Source organism: Fusarium tjaetaba (genome assembly GCF_013396195.1).
Source record: "Fusarium tjaetaba strain NRRL 66243 chromosome Unknown NRRL66243_c0000277, whole genome shotgun sequence".
NCBI classification, from domain to species: Eukaryota; Fungi; Ascomycota; class Sordariomycetes; order Hypocreales; family Nectriaceae; genus Fusarium; species Fusarium tjaetaba.
The window spans coordinates 32,771-49,631 of NW_023501473.1; the positions used below are offsets into that span (position 1 = coordinate 32,771).

Consider the following 16,861-nt stretch of genomic DNA (forward strand, 5'->3'; position numbering starts at 1 on the left):
TCCAAATCTATCCCGAAATATTACTAACTTCTCCTCAGTCTCCAAAATGAACCATTATTATGTGATATCATGCGCTTCGGGCTTTATTACGAGATGTGCTTATCTCTTGTAGCATCATATGCCAAGGGAGAACAGTATACTTAAGATAGGCCCAGTGCATCTAAATAACTTGTAGCTAAGCTTCGTAAATCTGTTCTCTATTCCCTAAAGCATAACAGACATTATTCAGCTCGCCAAAAGTGTTACCCTTATTTGCAACCAAAAACTACACGCCAGGACACAAGACACTAGATGATACCTGAGTACTGGTCGTAAAATTGCTTGAATTATCATGAAGTAATGTTCAGGTCAATATTGCCCCTAATTTTTCCGTCAAGGTGCAACTCCCATGCTTGATTGCAATCCTGATATAGTATGAGACCAACGCCGGAGCAGCAACATACCAGCCGATGCATAAACTTCTCCTCTGAGAAAGCCAAAGAGAACAACATTAAATCTAATACTCAAAGTCATCGTCAACAGAGGGACCCTTGTTCTTTGTCACGCTCTCCTGTTTGCGATACATTTCAGCAACCTGGCGACTTGTCGTGGCAGCATCAGCTTTCTTATCATCTCGCACACGGATGAAGCGAGGGAATCGAAGGCTGATGCCCTTGTTTCCTGACGGGTCGACACCTTCCTTAGCACTGGCCTTGTACCGTGGACTGAGGGTCAAATCGGCTGTCTTGACTTCCCAGACATACCGAGGCTCAAACCAGACATCAGGTTGGTGTTGACCGCCAGGAGAGTGGGAGTAAAAAGGCTTAGGCCTGTCAATGGTAATCTCAGAGAGTTGGGTGTGGAGATCCTCCAAGACCTGCTCTGAGAAGCCAGTTCCAATATTGCACACAGTTTCGTATGTCTCCGAGTTGGGGTTGTAACAGGCCAGAAGGAATGCACCGTAAACAGATGTACGTTTGCCTTTGCCGTAGTATGCGCCCAAAACAACAAGATCCAGTGAATCACCGACGCCGGAGAGGTAATCCTTCTTGATCTATGATAGCAGTCAGTCATACAGATTCTAGTAATGCAGTTTCCAAGTCTTACCTTGAGCCAGTTTCGACTTCGCTTACTGGGCTCATATCCACTCTCAGTTCCATCCAGCATTTTGACCATCAGACCCTCGCATGATGCCTTGACACTTTCGTCGAGGAAAACCTGGATCTCATCCAGTTCTTGGCCATTCATGTGCGTAGCGAAGGAAAACTCGCCTTCTACAGGATTAAACGCGGTTTCGAGAAGCTCACGTCGTTCACGCAGTGCCTTTTCAACAACAGCCTCTCCATTGAGGTACAAGAGATCAAATGCAAATACGCAAACCTTGACCTTGACATCCTCAACCTTGACATCCTTCTTCTTGCGTGTCATGAGTTGCTGGAAGGGCAGCACTTTCTTCTCATCAACATCCCAAGCCACTGTCTCACAATCCAGGACAAAGCTCTTGGTATCCGGCTTGACCCAGGTATGGAGTTTGGCAAGGATATCGGGATACTTTCGGGAGAGATCTTCAGAGTTTCTGGAAAAGATGCTAGCAACACCAGCAGCAGCCTCCTTGGCGGCGCCTTGACTCGCTTCGCTTAGTTCTTGGGGTGCATCCTTTGCCACATAATGGATTTGTGCTCTTTCGCCATCATACTTATACTCACAGGTGAAGGTTTGTCCTTCGAAGCGATCGAGTACTTCAGTAATGGCCTTAGTTGGCTTGGCCAGCATAGGCTTCAAAGGTACACCAGGTCGGAGCTTGCAATTTTCTCGAAGCTTCATGATCCCGTGTTCTAGCATTGCAGGAATAATCACGTCGTAGCTCGGAAGTTCACTGTATTTTGTGAGTACGTATCATCAACAGTGGTCCACGTGGCTTACCTGTAGACAGTCTTGAGAATTGATTCACCCTTCTCAAGATCCGAGGTGCTAGGGACCTTACCCTTGGCATCTGCTTCGTGGGCAACAATAGCTTGCGCCAAAGAAACAAGAACGGTTCTCTCAGCCAGACCAAGTCTCAACTTTCCTTCCAGGAATCGAATGATAAATTTGGCTTCACTGGGACCTCCCTTGTCCTTGGTAATATCGACTTTACCGGTGGAGTTGGCATCAGCTGCAGCAAGAAGCTTCTTGATACCATCCACCTTGCGCCCCTGAGCACCGTTGCCAGTGACAGTGGCGATATTCATTAGGCCTTGATGCACACCCCTGATAGTCAAAGCCTTGGGCTTGAACATAGTGCGCTGAGTTGATCGACTCTTTACAGCCACCAGTCCAAGATCACCAATTTCTTTCTGATCAGCCTTAATCACCTGGAGACTTCGCCCGGTCGTCTCGCCGATAGCCTTCATGATCAACGACTCGCCGATACCAAGCTCGATGCCAGCGTAGTCAGGAGCCAATTTGTTGATCATTAATAAGACTGTAGGTAATAGATCCTCAGGGGTCAGGCGCATGACCTGGCGAAGGAACAGAGAACAGTGCTCCATGATAATTAATCTTTTGGTGGTCATTTCCACAAGAGAGAAAGTTGTACACAGGGCCGCATACGGAACAGGGGTGCCGGGCTTCCAGTCAGGATAGGGGTCTTTCGTCTTGGACTTGAACTTTGTCTGGACCTTCTCGCGAGCCTTGGCAGCAACCTCAGGCTTATCATCGACATCTGCCTCGTCGTCAAGCTCGGCTTCTGAAGCTGAAGCTGTCGATGCCTCTTCTTTGGCAGAATCGTCGTTCTCCTCGGGAGTTGGTTCTTTGGCCGCCTTCGCTTTGGGGGTTGCCTTTGACCTCTTGGGCGACTTGACTTTTGGGGGTATGCTTGCGACATTTGACTTCTTGGGGGATGCATGTGTCTCCTTCTTGACGATTTCTTCAGTCATCTCCTCGTCATCTTCCTCAATTCGCTTTCGACTTCGTCGTGCTCGCTTGGTGACAGGTCCATCACTCTCGTCATCGACTTCCTCTTTCTTAATGGGCGTAGGCTCGGGTTTGGGCTTGTCTTCTGACCTTGCTCGCTTCTTTGTTTCTGATCCATATTTAGAATACCTTAGGATTTCAAGGAAGTAGCAAAATACCTTTCTCAGAATCGGAGCCTGATTTGACCTTCATGTCAGCCTCCTCTTCGTTCTTCACTTCTTCTTTTTTGGGTTTGCTGCTGAAGGAGAGCTTTGTCTGTTGGGGAGGCGCACCTTTTGCCCCAAAGAACTTCCTGTAGTTAGCAATTGGCCTTGGTCAGTGATCGAGTCTTTAGATTCTAGTTGTCCCTCCACACACCCGATTGTGCTCTGTCCGGACTTGACATACCCGAGTGTCGCCTGTTTTGGGGCCATGATGCCTGGGATTGATGTGAAAAACAAACGAAACGAGCACAAAGAGTAACGGTTTACAGGTCGTGATGATAATCTGGAAGTGTTTTGTAAAAAGAGAGGGGCAATTGTGAGCCCGCGAGTTGACCTGACACTGAGTAGCATGACGCGCCCGCTAGGCAACCTGTCGCGTTAATTAGCTACCATTCGCGAGGGTAGGTGCGACCAGAACGCGCGAGATGCCTGCTCCACGTGACTCGGTTGCCTAGTAAGGCAGGACGTGCACCCGGCTATTCCCATGTTCGGTAAGGCGTCGATCAAATTTATTAGCGCGCGTTAATTAATTGTTAGAGGGGTCCCCTGCAAGCTCTTGTTGTCTGTCTCGGGGGAGATAGGCCGAGACCTCGCCAAATATTATGATATTGGATGATTTCTTTCGTTATTGGCTCTAACTCTGAGAAAGACGTTGATATAAAACCACAGCAGGACAAAGAGACATCCATGAGTAACACGAAAAAAGCAATCCTGGGTCCTCGCCCTTCTCCATTTTCGGACCATGCCAGGCCTCTTTCTAGATAGATCATGGATGTATATTACAGCAAGCAACAAGTGCTCAAATCATTATGGTGGTACGGCCTCGCGCTCAATTCCTCTACTGGAAGTAGTGGTTCTCCTCGGGAATACGGCCACGGATGTACTCGGGCTCGGATCCACGAACGTAGATATCCTCAAACAGAATCTCAGGCTTGGGCTCAGGAGCGGCCATGGCCTCAGCAGCAGCAACCTCCTCGTTAACGTGGGCACGAGCCTCCTTGTCAATCTTCTTGAGCTCCTCCTCACTTGTGATCTCCCAGTCCAGAATCTTCTGCTTGAGTCCAGCAATGGGATCGTTGGTGGATCGCATGCGCTGAATCTCCTCACGGGTTCGGTAGGTGGTACCGGGATCAGACATGGAGTGACCTCCATAGCGGTAGGTGACGTACTCGAGGACGAGAGGCCCCTTGTCGGCAGCAGTCCACTCCTTGCCGTACTTAACGGCGGCCTTGACGGCAAGAACATCCATACCGTTGACCTTCAGACCGGGGATGTACTGTCCACGCTTGTAGTAGTCGGTCAAAGCGGAAGAACGAGCAGCAGCGGTACCCATACCGTATTTGTTGTCTGTGGAGTTGTCAGTAGTGCTCTGGCTCGTTCTTATGATATTGACTTACTCTCGCAGCCAAAGAGGGCAGGAAGGTTCCAGAGCTTGGCCATGTTGAAAGCCTCAAAGACCTGACCCTGGTTGCTAGCACCATCACCATAGAGGATAATAGAAGCGTTCTTGTTGCCATTGTACTTGTGAGCAAAGGCAAGGCCGGCACCAACGGGAACCTGAGCACCGACGATACCGTTACCGCCGTAGAAGCTCTTAGCGAACATGTGCATGGAACCACCCTTGCCATAGGAGATACCCTCACGTCGGCCAAGCAGCTCACCAATGATGGATCGAACGGTAGCACCACGCATCAAGGCATAGCCGTGGCATCGGTAAGCGGTGATAATATCGTCCTCCTTGGTGATGGCATGCTCAATACCAACGGCAACAGCCTCCTGTCCGGTAGACAAGTGGCAGAAACCACGAATCTTCTTCTCCTTGTACAGACGATCGGCCGCCATCTCCATCTGTCTGCGGGATTATCAGTAAATGCCGTATTGAGATCGTGGGGGATGGTGTTGCATACCGGGTGATGACCATCTCGCGGTACATGTCCTTCAACTCCTTCTTGGTCACCTCCAGGGTGTAAGGAGGGGGGTCCAGCTCGTAGGTCTCGAAGCTCTCATCGCTGAGGTTAACAGAGAAAGGCTCGTCATCGGACTGCAGCAGTCGAAGAGTTAGTGATGATTCGTGGGCGCATTGCGGAGGGCGAGGTGTCGGGCGAGGGTATTCCGAAGGACCCTTGCGGGACGGAAAGTGCGCATTTTCTCACCTTGGGGACTGAGTGGCTCAGGGACGCCGAAGCGGCATCAGTGGTGACAGAGCGAATGGCAGTGAAAGCGGGAGCGGCGAACTTGGTGCGCATAGGCACAGCCCTGGGGAGACGGAGAGCTCGAGACAACATCGTGGATATGGAGAATTGAGCTGAGGGATCAGGACGTTGTCGAGTTGATAACTGCGACTTGGCTGGATGGAGCTCAGAAAAAGTCGCTGTTGAGCGGCAGAGCGTTGAGCTTGGTTTCCAATTGTTGGTAGGTCTAGTCCTGAATAGGCTTAGCAGTCACGTGATATATACATGCTGACCTTCTCTTTGAATGCCTCCAGACAGTCCAATTGGAGAGATAATCTTCTCCGAGGACATATATACATCGACGATGTTTGATAGATGTCCCTAGACGTCTTCCGATTATCAAAAGACCACCTCTTGACCATCTTTCTGCTCCATACAAGACTGTCTAAGTGACACACCACTTCGTCGGTGTAATTCTCGCCGATGTGGGGCTCTATCCACATCGTCCCTTCTACCTCCGAGCCACGACAAGAGGTTTTGCTGGTGGAGGTCAGAAGTCCCTTGCTGAGGTACATAAGGTACATTAGTACTTTCAGTCAGTCCCTGGAAATATTCGGGCTCAACGATTTGACCTCCCAGGAACGAAAACATGGCCCATGATGGCATTTTATCACTCATACCTACAGAGTAGCTCCGAAATGAAAGCAAGAAAACAAAGAATTGACAGGTTTTATTGGTGGAACCCAACATTACTGGGCTAATCTCTAATCGTTCTATACATGCGCTGTCGATGTGGTATTATGATGAAGATAACGATCAATGTCAAAAAACCAGAACGTTGACATCGACTTCTTATATAGTCCGAGCCGCCTTGAGATGCAACTCCGTATTCCGTTTCCGTGGCTCCAGTTTCCCATAACCCCTTGTTTCATGCTATCATACTCCCATGCAAATTCGCATAATCATCCGTCCATAACTAACATATTCTGTGAACTGGTGGTGATGCAGCAACGCCCAAAACATGCTTTCAAAATCCCTTGGCGCCTCTACAACAATTCGAAGAAAGAGTATAGTGCAATGCAGTGCGGATGACCGGATCCGTCTTCGATACTAAATGTTGAATCCACAAAATCGGGTTACGCTGGAAACACTGGTGCTCGCCGATGTCATATCACAATGGCTGACGCAGGGCCATCGTTGACATCACCAAACTCCCAGCTCAGTCGTCATGAAAGAACGTACCGCCCTGCAGCGGGGCAGTTGAAGGGCCAGCGTCGTTCATCTCGACATCCTGGATTAAAGCGTCTTGGCTAGGACTGGCCAAAGTCTGTTGTGAAGTACGATAGTCGATAGCCATGGCGCTCAGTGGGCGATTCGGGTCATCCTCCAGTACACGCTGTTGAAGCGAGAGTGGTCGGTCATATAGCATATCTTCGGGTGGTGAGAACGACCACACCTATCAGAGTCAGTCTTAGAGCATTGTCGGCCCTCGTCCAATATCGACTTACCTCCATGACTGTACGACCGTGTCTCAGGGCCAACGCAACACACTTCTCATCTTCGAAGGCAACACGCCAGACAGCTTCACCTTGCGCGATGAGTTCGCGAACGAGATGTCCAGTTTTGAGGTCCCAGATCTTAACTCGACCATCACTGCCACCACTCACGACTCGAGTATCATCAAATTGCAGACTGGTGACGCTGTTATCGTGAGCTGCGAGACGGTGGATCGGACACATTTCTTTCAGTGACCAAACTCTAACCGATCCATCTGATCCACCAGTAACTAAGGTGTCACCGCGCATCTGAAGCTGTCCAACGAGGGATGTGTGACCCTGGAGAATAGCCAGGCACTCACTTCCGATTGTTAGTAGCTGTTATCTGTAGTTCGAAGAGAGACATACCCAGAAGTCGGATCCCAAATTCTCACGTTGGTATCCAGACTACCCGTCACGACTCGCTTACCATCAAACGCAATGGCATAAATTTGACTAAAATGGCCCTGTAACGTTTGAAGGCAACGGCCCTCGGAAATGCTCCAGACTCGAGCGAAAGTATCATAGCTACCGGATACGACAATGTCTCCCTTGATCTCGAGACAACGAACACTGGACTGATGGCCAACAAGAACGTTTTTGCAAAGACCGGTTCGGATATCCCAGATTCTTAGGGTGGTATCCCGGGATCCAGAAATTGCCGTGTTTGCATCGGCCATTTTCAAGCACCTGACTGTCGACGTGTGACCTCGCAAGGTGTGTAAACAGGCACTATATCCTGTCAGCAAATGATCGAGACTGATGATGGCTCTCAACTTACCCAGTCTTGAGGTTCCATACTCTCACATCGCGATCGCAGCCTCCACTGACCAGAGTATCATCCCAGGGCACCATGGCCCAGACACCCATAACATGTCCCTGCAGGGTGCGTTGCGAGTCTCCCTCAGTATCGAACACATGAATCTTGGCATTATCAAGTGCCACAATGATGTACTTGGGCGTCAGATGCAGGCTTGTGACGACACCCCCCTCTTGGGTAATATTCCGCGTTGTGCTAGTACCGCCGGATCGCCAAGCAGCTTCAACAAGATATCTCTGCTTGAAGTGGGACTTGTAAGTCCGTAACCTGGGTCGACCTGAGGCATTCGAGCCCTCGAACGATCGGGTCCCTGAGGCGTAGGAATAAGGGCGCGCGCCTGGGAAACTGCTGCTGCTGGCCATGTCGGCATCGAGTCCATGCAAAGCCAGTACTGATGGTCTTGATGAGAAACTAGGTGCATGTGTGTAGACCTCGGATAGTCGGCGGCCGTAGTCGTGTTTGACACATAGATTCTTCCATGTCATGTCGTCGCTAAGGAGATCTCGCCATCGTTTGGAAACTTGCGAGGCTCGTGCTAAAACTTTTGGGTCATCGATGAAAGATAATATCTGCACATGTGAGTAAGACCACCAAATCTAGGGGGAAAACGATTTAGGAATGATCCTTACCCGAAGACACAGTTCGTCTGGCAGACTTGTAAATGGGTCCTTTTTCAGTAAAGGGCTGACAAATTGGTGAACGAAACTCAATTGCTGGCTGGTACAGAGGTTCAACAGATCGGCGAGGACTCGAGTCCTCTGAGGACCAGAACAGTTTTTGAAGTGTTGTCGGACTTTTGCGAGAAAGAAGTCTTCGTCGTCAGCCGCATCACTCCAATCTGGTTGGAAGTGCGAAGGTCCCGGAGACGCAGCAGGTGTGGGAGGCGGTGGAGGTGAGCCAGTGAGTTGTTGATCAAAGTCCGCGGCGGGTGTAGACATGCTAGGAGTAGGAGGTCCACGCAAGTGCCGTTGCTGCTGAGGCAGCTTTTCCAAGCGGTGGTTAACCATGGGATTCGTCGATGTGCCGAGGGTCAAGTCGTCACTGAGGGCGCTTCCTCGTCTTTCGGAAAAACTCATGGGTCGTTGGTAGCCGGCCATGACCCGGGTCGTCGCCCTCCAAGATGTCGATGTTTGTTGGAATATAGACTTTGAAACGGTTTTTGAGGAGGATCAACAACTTCGGTTGATAGAGGTGGGTTACTTGAGTGACAACGGCGGCTGATATCGAGGGGAGGCCGACGATGGATCGTGAGTGGGGAAAACAGAAAAGCAAGCCGTACGAGGCCTCTGCCAACAATTCGAGGAGGATGTCAGCACATGTATAATGGAGCGGTTCGCTTATAATGGCGCAAAAGACTCGGTATAAGAATGTTGTGTTGGCTTTGAACAGAATTAGGTGCAGATATTGAAAAAAGGGAAAGGGTGCAGGAAGCAGAAACCAACGGTGAATGGCGATAGTCACTAGAGGATGAGATAGTGGAGAGAGCCGACGGACAGGCGGTACGGTGCCGTACCGGTACAGTGCAGTGCAGTCAGTACCTAACACGTCCAGAGCGGGACGGGAACGCCTGTGTTTGTTCTGGGACAGAATGAGCCTGGGACTGGCTGATGACCTGGCGCGTCGGTCGGATGCAGGCCAAGGACGATGGCGGGATCCAAGAGGCGCTAAACGGCATTGGTTGCAGTACAGTTCAGGGCCTCGTTAGGTTGTAGCGATTCCCTTGCCTTTGCCTGCCTTTTCGTTTGGGTGTCTTTTTCTTTCTGACAGCCTATGATTATGTCGGCTGTCGACGTGACCGGCACAAGGATATCTCCTGAGTTGAGCTGGCAAGGCCGGGTATGGAAGTTTGTGTCGAGAAAAGGTTCAAAGGCGCACAACGAGAGTGTGAGATTGTCTTACCGAGGATACGGGATGATATATATAATGGGTTTGTCCGTCTTTGTAAGGCAAGACGAGATGACCGACTCGATTCTGAGGCGTCGAGGAAGTGAATCAGCCTGATGACCAGATGCAGCAGATGCAGAAGTGGAGGCGAGACAAGAGACAAAGGAAGGGAAAGTTGGCTGACTGAATAAGGGGCGATTGACTGAGACGAGAGAAAGAGACAATGATAGGATCAAGTAGTAGTTTTTCGAAGCCCAAGACAGTCAGTCTTTGAACGAAAACGGAACCCTTATCAGATTTCGTTTCCTTTTTGATGGTGTCGTCGAAGGGGTTTTACAGTCAGTACAAGCAGCATCCATCTAATATCAGACGGAAGTAAGAAATAAATCCAAGACCTACTCCGTGCCTAGAAGTGGATGGAATACCCAACGTTAGGTAGTAGGTAGAGGTAGGTAAGGGGAGGAAAGAAGAGAAGCGCAGGAACCAACCCAGCACGCACTTCAAGGCTCTGAGCAAGCCCGCTCTTTTCATTGCTTTTTCTTCCTTCAGCTCGTTTGTTATCTATTGATTCAATTCAATGCAGGGACGTGTCGTTCCAATCACATTCCCGCCATTGGAATAAATCTCGCTTCATTAACAAAGTACATTCTTTAATCTTGTTCTCAAACCCGCAAACGGTTCAACTCAATTCATTGCGAAATTAATTTCGAAACATGAGATGCCAAACCTCACCTGTTTCAAACAGTGAAACAGATCCCAGTCTACCTACCACTGACTATCAACCCTGAATAAATGAATACAATCCTACCTTGGATCGAATTGATCATCTCCACCGTTCACCAGATCAGATTGTATCCGTACGCAGCGAGAGGATTGGACAATTACCTCTTGTTGGTTCCTGCGTACCTAGGTAGTAGAGGTGGTTGAAGCCGTGCGCCATTCTCAGGTGCAGTTCGTGGCTGTTGACTTTTTGCACCATTGATCGTGACGGCTTCACCGACCCTCAGCCTCTGATATTACGTCGATCTTTACACAAGCTCGACTGTCTGCAGCTGTACCCATCTGCTAATCTTGTTCATCCATGACATGTGAGGATCAGCTGTGATGGTGCTGTATGTACCCATGGCTTGTACATATCTTCGGAGCAAAGATGGGGGACTCCGCACTGCAAACTCCTGCAAGACATCGCTACCCTTCCCCCATCGAGTATAGCCATGTGATAAGATGTGACATTTCAGGCGGCTCTCGACAAGATGGGATTGGATGCTGTCTCGAGTGTGTTGACGAACCCCTCTTTAAGGCTTCTTGGACGATCAGGTGCGTTCAAGGAGTTTGAGGATCATTGTCAATACGAGGGTTCATGTTACCTTGATCTTGTCTGCACCACATATCATACATAACACACTCTTGGCTCTGTGTTTTGTTGCAGGGACTGGCAAGAAATAGGTATCACATGGATGGACGTTTACTAAACCCCAACATCCAAACTCCCAACGCAAGCCACATACCTCCATGGAATAAAAGAAGACCTCGGAAGACTCACCAGAAGCGCCAATGGCGTCAACGACCAACCTTTTTTCTTCCTTGATCCGCCCTGAAGATTTAGCTTTTGGTAGTACCACACTAACGACGCATACCTAATGCCTTGGAAAAGCTGTAACGAGACTAACAAGCACCGCAACACCCTGGCTTTGAAGCTGAATGAACTGAGCCCCTTGCTATTTTCGTGGAGGCTGTAAAGAAAAGTGTGAGCGGACTTGACCGAACACCAATCTTGGCTTTTCCCTAAACTATGTATGTAAGCACTGTTAAATTGTTTCAACGTCTTGTTAGTCAAGTTGTCCATTGTAATTAAACCGTCGTCAATCTCTTCGAATTCCTGTAAATTCTCTCGTGTCGTACGCCTTCCAAGACAATGTTTGTTATAATAAATAATCAAAGTTATCAGATCGTCCAGTCTACAAACGCGGAGAATTAAATAATTGAGCCCACCCTCCACGGCAACTAACATTCCCTGTCCATTTTCACTTTGGAATGCTCTACGTATCATTCAAACAAAAACATCAGGCCATTTTGCTGCTTCTGTGACTATGCGTGAAGCAGCTTTGTACTTATATCCCTGCCTAGAGCTCAGTTGTTTTATAGACCTCTTAGACCTCCTCTTTGAAACTTAGGTTGAACCAGATGAATCCACAACCAAACCTACTATTGGCATATCTCCTTTTGGCTACGGCTGGATTACGTTGAAACCAGATGCGATCTGATCTAGGGAAAGAAAGAAAACTCAGGGACCTTAACCAGTAATAATAATGTTTAGGTAAATCTAGTCTAAGTTTAGGGGACTTTCTACTAAGTTTATTTTGACACCTTATGTCAAAGTTCGGTGTTTTCTTGCCCCCTGAGGCTGTATATCCAGAGTTGCTGGCAGTGATTAAGTGATACAAGGATACAGCCCTGTATAAATAATTTGGCCTTGAGAGGTGATGGCGATACTGTGCAGCCATAGGTAGTCAAGAACGCCCGTAACATATCTCAAGAATACTATTTGTGCGGCTATTGCAACCCAAGGAACCGTACATGTCCCATGCTATCCCTATAAATTCATTCCCGCCATCCCGACTTTTGTCGCCGTGAAAACCGCTCAGGAGTCTATTCTGGTCCCTTCCCACGCAGCGAAAGAGAGCTCGCCGGCCCCGAAACAGAATGAAATCTTGAAAAGCGCCATGTCATCCCATCCTCTGTCTATGGCTGTTATATTCCACCACATACCGTCCCAACATCTCAACTTGCGCAGCAGGAGAATACAAGAAAAATGAAGTGCTTGCGACTTAGTGGTGGTGACCAAATTGTGTAAGAAGTGGCACCAGCATACCACCCATGGTGGCCAGTGTATCGCGCATCTGCGGTCCCTTTGGTTTCCGCTGTGCTGTGGTACTACTGTCCGCATAGCCGTTGATACCGTGGTCATGAGTATGGGGTGTAGTATCCTCTTGCATCGCATGCATAGCAACATATCTATCGAGATGTCAGTGACGAATATCAAGAAAGACATGCTTGACTTACAAAAACGTGCCACCCGAGAAAAGAAGTAGCATGCCGGTCCACCAATGATCACTCTCAACCTTACCACCGCCCAGCAGAGTGATCAATGTCCATGTCGTTAGTGCACCAAAGGGTGCGGCCAAGCTGAATACAATAAGATGTCCTCGAGCAGCTCGCTTCGATAGACCTTGCTTGAGGAGAAGTGAAGTTAGGCCAAAGGCAGCAGGAGCCTTGTGAATCATAATGGCCGCAAAGATAATGAAGCCAAGCTTCATATCTGAAGTGGTCGACGAGGCACCCATTGCAATTCCGTCGGCGGCGGCGTGGATAACCAATCCAGTGGTCGTTGCCAGGCTGCGCGCTCGTCGCGGTGTGGGTGTCAGGGATCCCAGGAATCCATCCGCCTCTTCGTCAACGGAGGCAGAATCGCCATTGAGATTGTCGAGGCTGATATGGCGCGTCTGAGGTGTAGAGTGAAGACTCTCTGTCGCATGGCGCGGAAGTCGATCGATCAGGAACATTAGCAGAAACCCCAGAATCAACGAAAAGCCGATTTCGAATGTGGGAACAGCATGTTCGTGCTCGTGCTCGTGGTCTTCCTCTTTCTCATGCTCCTGTTCATGCTCATGCTCATGATCATGTTCCGCTTCGTGGTCTCCGTCATGGCCCTGTTGGCCTTCCTTTCCACTCTCCACCTTTTCGGATCCCTTGTTGTCGGTAGTGCTATCTTTTGTGGTATCGCCGGCTCCTGGGATGGCTGGAGCATCCTCACCTGCCGCTTCAACAGCAGCCTCAATATCTGCGCGCTTGACTCGGCCATTTCCCGCTGCTGCATTTATAATGCGACGGACAAGCGCTTCGGTGTCCAACTCTTCGTTTCGCTTCTCAATTGAGCCGGTGCTTATTGTGACAATTGACTCGGGGAGTCCACGTGTAAGTACGGCGTGGCTCCAGGGGGTTCGGCGCACCAGGCTTCGAACTCGATGCATATGAGCAGCCTCCGCAGGCGCAGTTGCAGCCTCGATTCCTTCGGGGATAATGACTATAAGTGAGGTCCCGACCAATATTCCAACACCGACGCTCGAGAGTAGTCGAAGTTGTGATTGCGAAAGCGACATTGAAAGGGGCAGCGCTCCGGCAAGGAATGACCTGTTGGGTGAGTAAGTACGTTAGCAATTGACGAGAATGGCATGAGTCTATGATCACGGTCGCACGTACGCCAACGCCATGACTAGCTTGATTAAATGTCAGTCTCAATGATTTATCGCTGAGTGGGTGAGGTTGACTTACGCATAGGCCTAGAAGTAATAGTACCCCTCCCATGGTTGATGCGATGTCAATTGACTGACTCTGGGGTGGTTATGCGCAAAGGAATGATGCCAGGGCAGAAGGAAAAGAGGTGCCTGTGTGAAGACTACCCACGCATGTTGCGGTCTTGACTGATTTCCGTCAAGTGTACCGATCTGATTATGCGCTTATCGAGGGATTGAAGCGCAGTATCGACGACCGACAAGACAAGACAAGACAAGACAAGACAAGACAAGACAAGACGCAAGGGCGGAGCGGACAAGAAAGAGGTTGGCGCTGGTATTGGGTGTCGAACAAATTTATCTGAGGTGGCCTCGCTCATCAGTCAGCCTCCACTGGACACCCACCTGGGCTCACTGTTTGAAATGGATAGATTGGGCCCATCAATACCGGGCAGCCCTGCGACGGTTTGCTAGCTGTCGATTGGCCGCTGCGGGGCATCTAGACCCTTAAAATCCCCTAGAGGCCAACCCGTGGAGACAATGAATTCAGGGGGAGGGATAAGGTACTTTTTGGAATAGCGTCAACTATAACTGATAGACGATGTGAGATAAGATGTCAGTATCATTTCCCCCAGAGGGCAACGCTGTCTTCTAAATTAGTATGGGGGGTCTTGATGTGTAAAACTTTCGACTTGAATGAATACGAGACGGTCGTGGTCGGCGGCCATGTTTCACTCCAAGTTGCCTCCTTAAGGTATCCAATGTTCTATAGTGGCTGGACTATCAAGGTATAATTCCAAGACTTAGTAGTTAGTACGGAGTACCCTTCAGTGATTATCTTTTTTCCCCCTTCTACCTTATCATACCAAAACTAAGGTAGATAATAAAACCCAGTACGGATACTGAGTGATAATGAGTAACTGGCTGCGGAGGGTAGCATTTCTTAATCAACGCGCTAGATCTGCTTACCCTGTACTACGTGACTCGAGGGTGTATTCAAGCAAGGTCTCAAGTCATAGCACCTTTTAAGTATTGTTGAACATCTGTGATTCAGTTAGGTATTCCAACAGTGCTGCTTGAGGAATTCATCTACTTAAGTGGAATGATAGCCTTAGAGTTCTGATCATTTAACTCACATTGACAGTCACGAAAGCTTATATACAATTATACTCTAACATATAATCATGTCTGCAATCAATAAAATAACCCTCAGTACAAGGGCCTCTCATACCCATTGAGCTTTGGTAGAGCCTATACTTGCTTTTCGGTACAAACCTACTATCTTAGTACCTACCTACTAAGGCATGGATATTACCTAGGTTCACCATCTGACCATCATTCAAGCCAATATGAATATAAAGCAAGGTCTGTGCACCGGCGACAACTAACCCCCACATCGAAACTCAACCTTACAACTACAATTTCTCAGACTCGCAAAGCCAAGAGCGTCACTGACTCAATGCCTTCGAACTACACGGCCCTCACATGATGGGCGAACCCGAGCAGTCGCCTCGCAGACGCCATATACTTTCCTCTATCAACCCTGACAAGCCGAAAAGCCGAAGGAGGAGTCGATCTCCCGAATCGCGATCACCAGTTGACGTCAAGAGAGAGCCGTCACTCGATGCGCCATCAGAGCACACCGACGCCCAGCGCAACGATAAAGATGACGAAGGGGATACCGCAGCGCCGAGGCGCTCACGCATCCGGCTGAAGGGTCACCATAGATCTCGTAGAAGATCGCGAGACAGACATAGGCATCGAGATTGCGTTGATGATGATGATGGCGACAGGCACGGGCGTTCATCTGACCGTCACCGCCGACACCGACACCGTCGGCGACATCGCTCTCCCACACCAAATAACCCTCATGAACCAGAGCCTCTAGATCCCGACGCAGCATTTCGTGAATCCCTATTCGATGCCATGGCCGACGATGAGGGCGCTGCGTACTGGGAAAGTGTATATGGCCAACCCGTCCACGTCTACCCCAACGAGCGCGTAGGGCCTACAGGTCATCTAGAGCAAATGACAGATGAAGAGTACGCTTCCTATGTACGTCAGAAGATGTGGGAAAAGACAAATGCTGGCCTGCTCGAGGAGCGTGCTCGCCGTGAAGAGGCGAAGAAGCGCAAAGCCAACGAGGATCGTCGCGCACAGAAACTCCAAGAGGACATGGAATATAGTATCCGCCGTGGAGAGGAGCGCAGAGAACGTCGACGTTGGGAACAACGATGGGAAGACTACACGAAAGCTTGGGCAAGCTGGGATGGCACACCTACGGAAATTGCATGGCCGGTTGGAGGCGGTCGTATAGAAGACGTGGATGAGCCAAATGTGCGCAAGTTCTTGGTCAATGGACTGAACCCACAAGAGATAGGAGAAAAGTCCTTTGTGGCTAAGCTCAGAGATGAGCGTGTGCGATGGCATCCAGATAAGATCCAGCAAAAGCTGGGTGGACAGGTGGATGAAGAGACCATGAAGGGTGTGACGGCTGTCTTTCAGATCATCGATAAACTATGGACAGAGAGTCGGCCTAAAACATGACAATAATCATAATATAAGGTAGCATACAATACACGGTTATGCTACAGCCAGTAGACTCGATGGTGATGCTTCTCCTGGGTCAGAGTTGCATTACCTGGCAAGCTTGTGTGAGATAAACAATCAAATGCGGATTATGCTGAGTTCAGCTACCTACTAATGTTGGGGGATAGGATAGCCATGCATCCTTTGGAACACAGATCGCCAGCTTCTGGTTCCACAAAGTACCTGGTACAGATAAGTTAGGGGAGTCCTAAAGGAGATGATGCATTAGATACAGATGGTATCCAGAAGCATCTTTTAGCATGGCACTGGGGTGATTGCTCATTCATACGCCTCGAAGTAACTTAGGCTCGAGGTATTTCAAAGCCCCCTTATGAGACAGCCAGTGTCCATAACAACCATCTTCAAGGCTTGTTCAAGCCACTACTCTGTACACTGGCAAAGATTCATATAGGAATAAGATGAGAGATGAAAA

At 49.2% G+C, this 16,861-nt stretch overlaps 5 protein-coding genes across 5 annotated transcripts; 1 reads left to right on the forward strand and 4 right to left on the reverse strand.

The window, feature by feature from the left end:
* Nucleotides 1–496: 496 nt before the first annotated feature.
* Nucleotides 497–3,347, reverse strand: FTJAE_11259 (DNA ligase 1; the record flags this gene model as incomplete). The annotated part of the gene is made up of 5 exons (XM_037344183.1): nucleotides 497–1,033; nucleotides 1,087–1,855; nucleotides 1,903–3,043; nucleotides 3,093–3,244; nucleotides 3,292–3,347. 5 exons carry the CDS (start codon nucleotides 3,345–3,347, stop codon nucleotides 497–499), a joined length of 2,655 nt encoding a protein of 884 aa, XP_037201691.1.
* Nucleotides 3,348–3,975: 628 nt separating this feature from the next.
* Nucleotides 3,976–5,422, reverse strand: FTJAE_11260 (pyruvate dehydrogenase E1 component subunit alpha; the record flags this gene model as incomplete). Its single annotated transcript, XM_037344185.1, has 4 exons — nucleotides 3,976–4,484; nucleotides 4,535–4,989; nucleotides 5,045–5,178; nucleotides 5,291–5,422. 4 exons carry the CDS (start codon nucleotides 5,420–5,422, stop codon nucleotides 3,976–3,978), a joined length of 1,230 nt encoding a protein of 409 aa, XP_037201692.1.
* A 1,105-nt stretch (nucleotides 5,423–6,527) lies between these two features.
* FTJAE_11261 (f-box and WD-40 domain protein) lies at nucleotides 6,528–8,760 on the reverse strand (the record flags this gene model as incomplete). The annotated part of the gene is made up of 5 exons (XM_037344186.1): nucleotides 6,528–6,764; nucleotides 6,817–7,165; nucleotides 7,213–7,575; nucleotides 7,625–8,232; nucleotides 8,293–8,760. 5 exons carry the CDS (start codon nucleotides 8,758–8,760, stop codon nucleotides 6,528–6,530), a joined length of 2,025 nt encoding a protein of 674 aa, XP_037201693.1.
* A 3,615-nt stretch (nucleotides 8,761–12,375) lies between these two features.
* Nucleotides 12,376–13,912, reverse strand: FTJAE_11262 (zinc transporter ZIP9; the record flags this gene model as incomplete). The annotated part of the gene is made up of 4 exons (XM_037344187.1): nucleotides 12,376–12,562; nucleotides 12,611–13,738; nucleotides 13,808–13,824; nucleotides 13,880–13,912. 4 exons carry the CDS (start codon nucleotides 13,910–13,912, stop codon nucleotides 12,376–12,378), a joined length of 1,365 nt encoding a protein of 454 aa, XP_037201694.1.
* A 1,415-nt stretch (nucleotides 13,913–15,327) lies between these two features.
* Nucleotides 15,328–16,386, forward strand: FTJAE_11263 (uncharacterized protein; the record flags this gene model as incomplete). Its single annotated transcript, XM_037344188.1, has 1 exon — nucleotides 15,328–16,386. One exon carries the CDS (start codon nucleotides 15,328–15,330, stop codon nucleotides 16,384–16,386), a length of 1,059 nt encoding a protein of 352 aa, XP_037201695.1.
* Nucleotides 16,387–16,861: the final 475 nt, after the last annotated feature.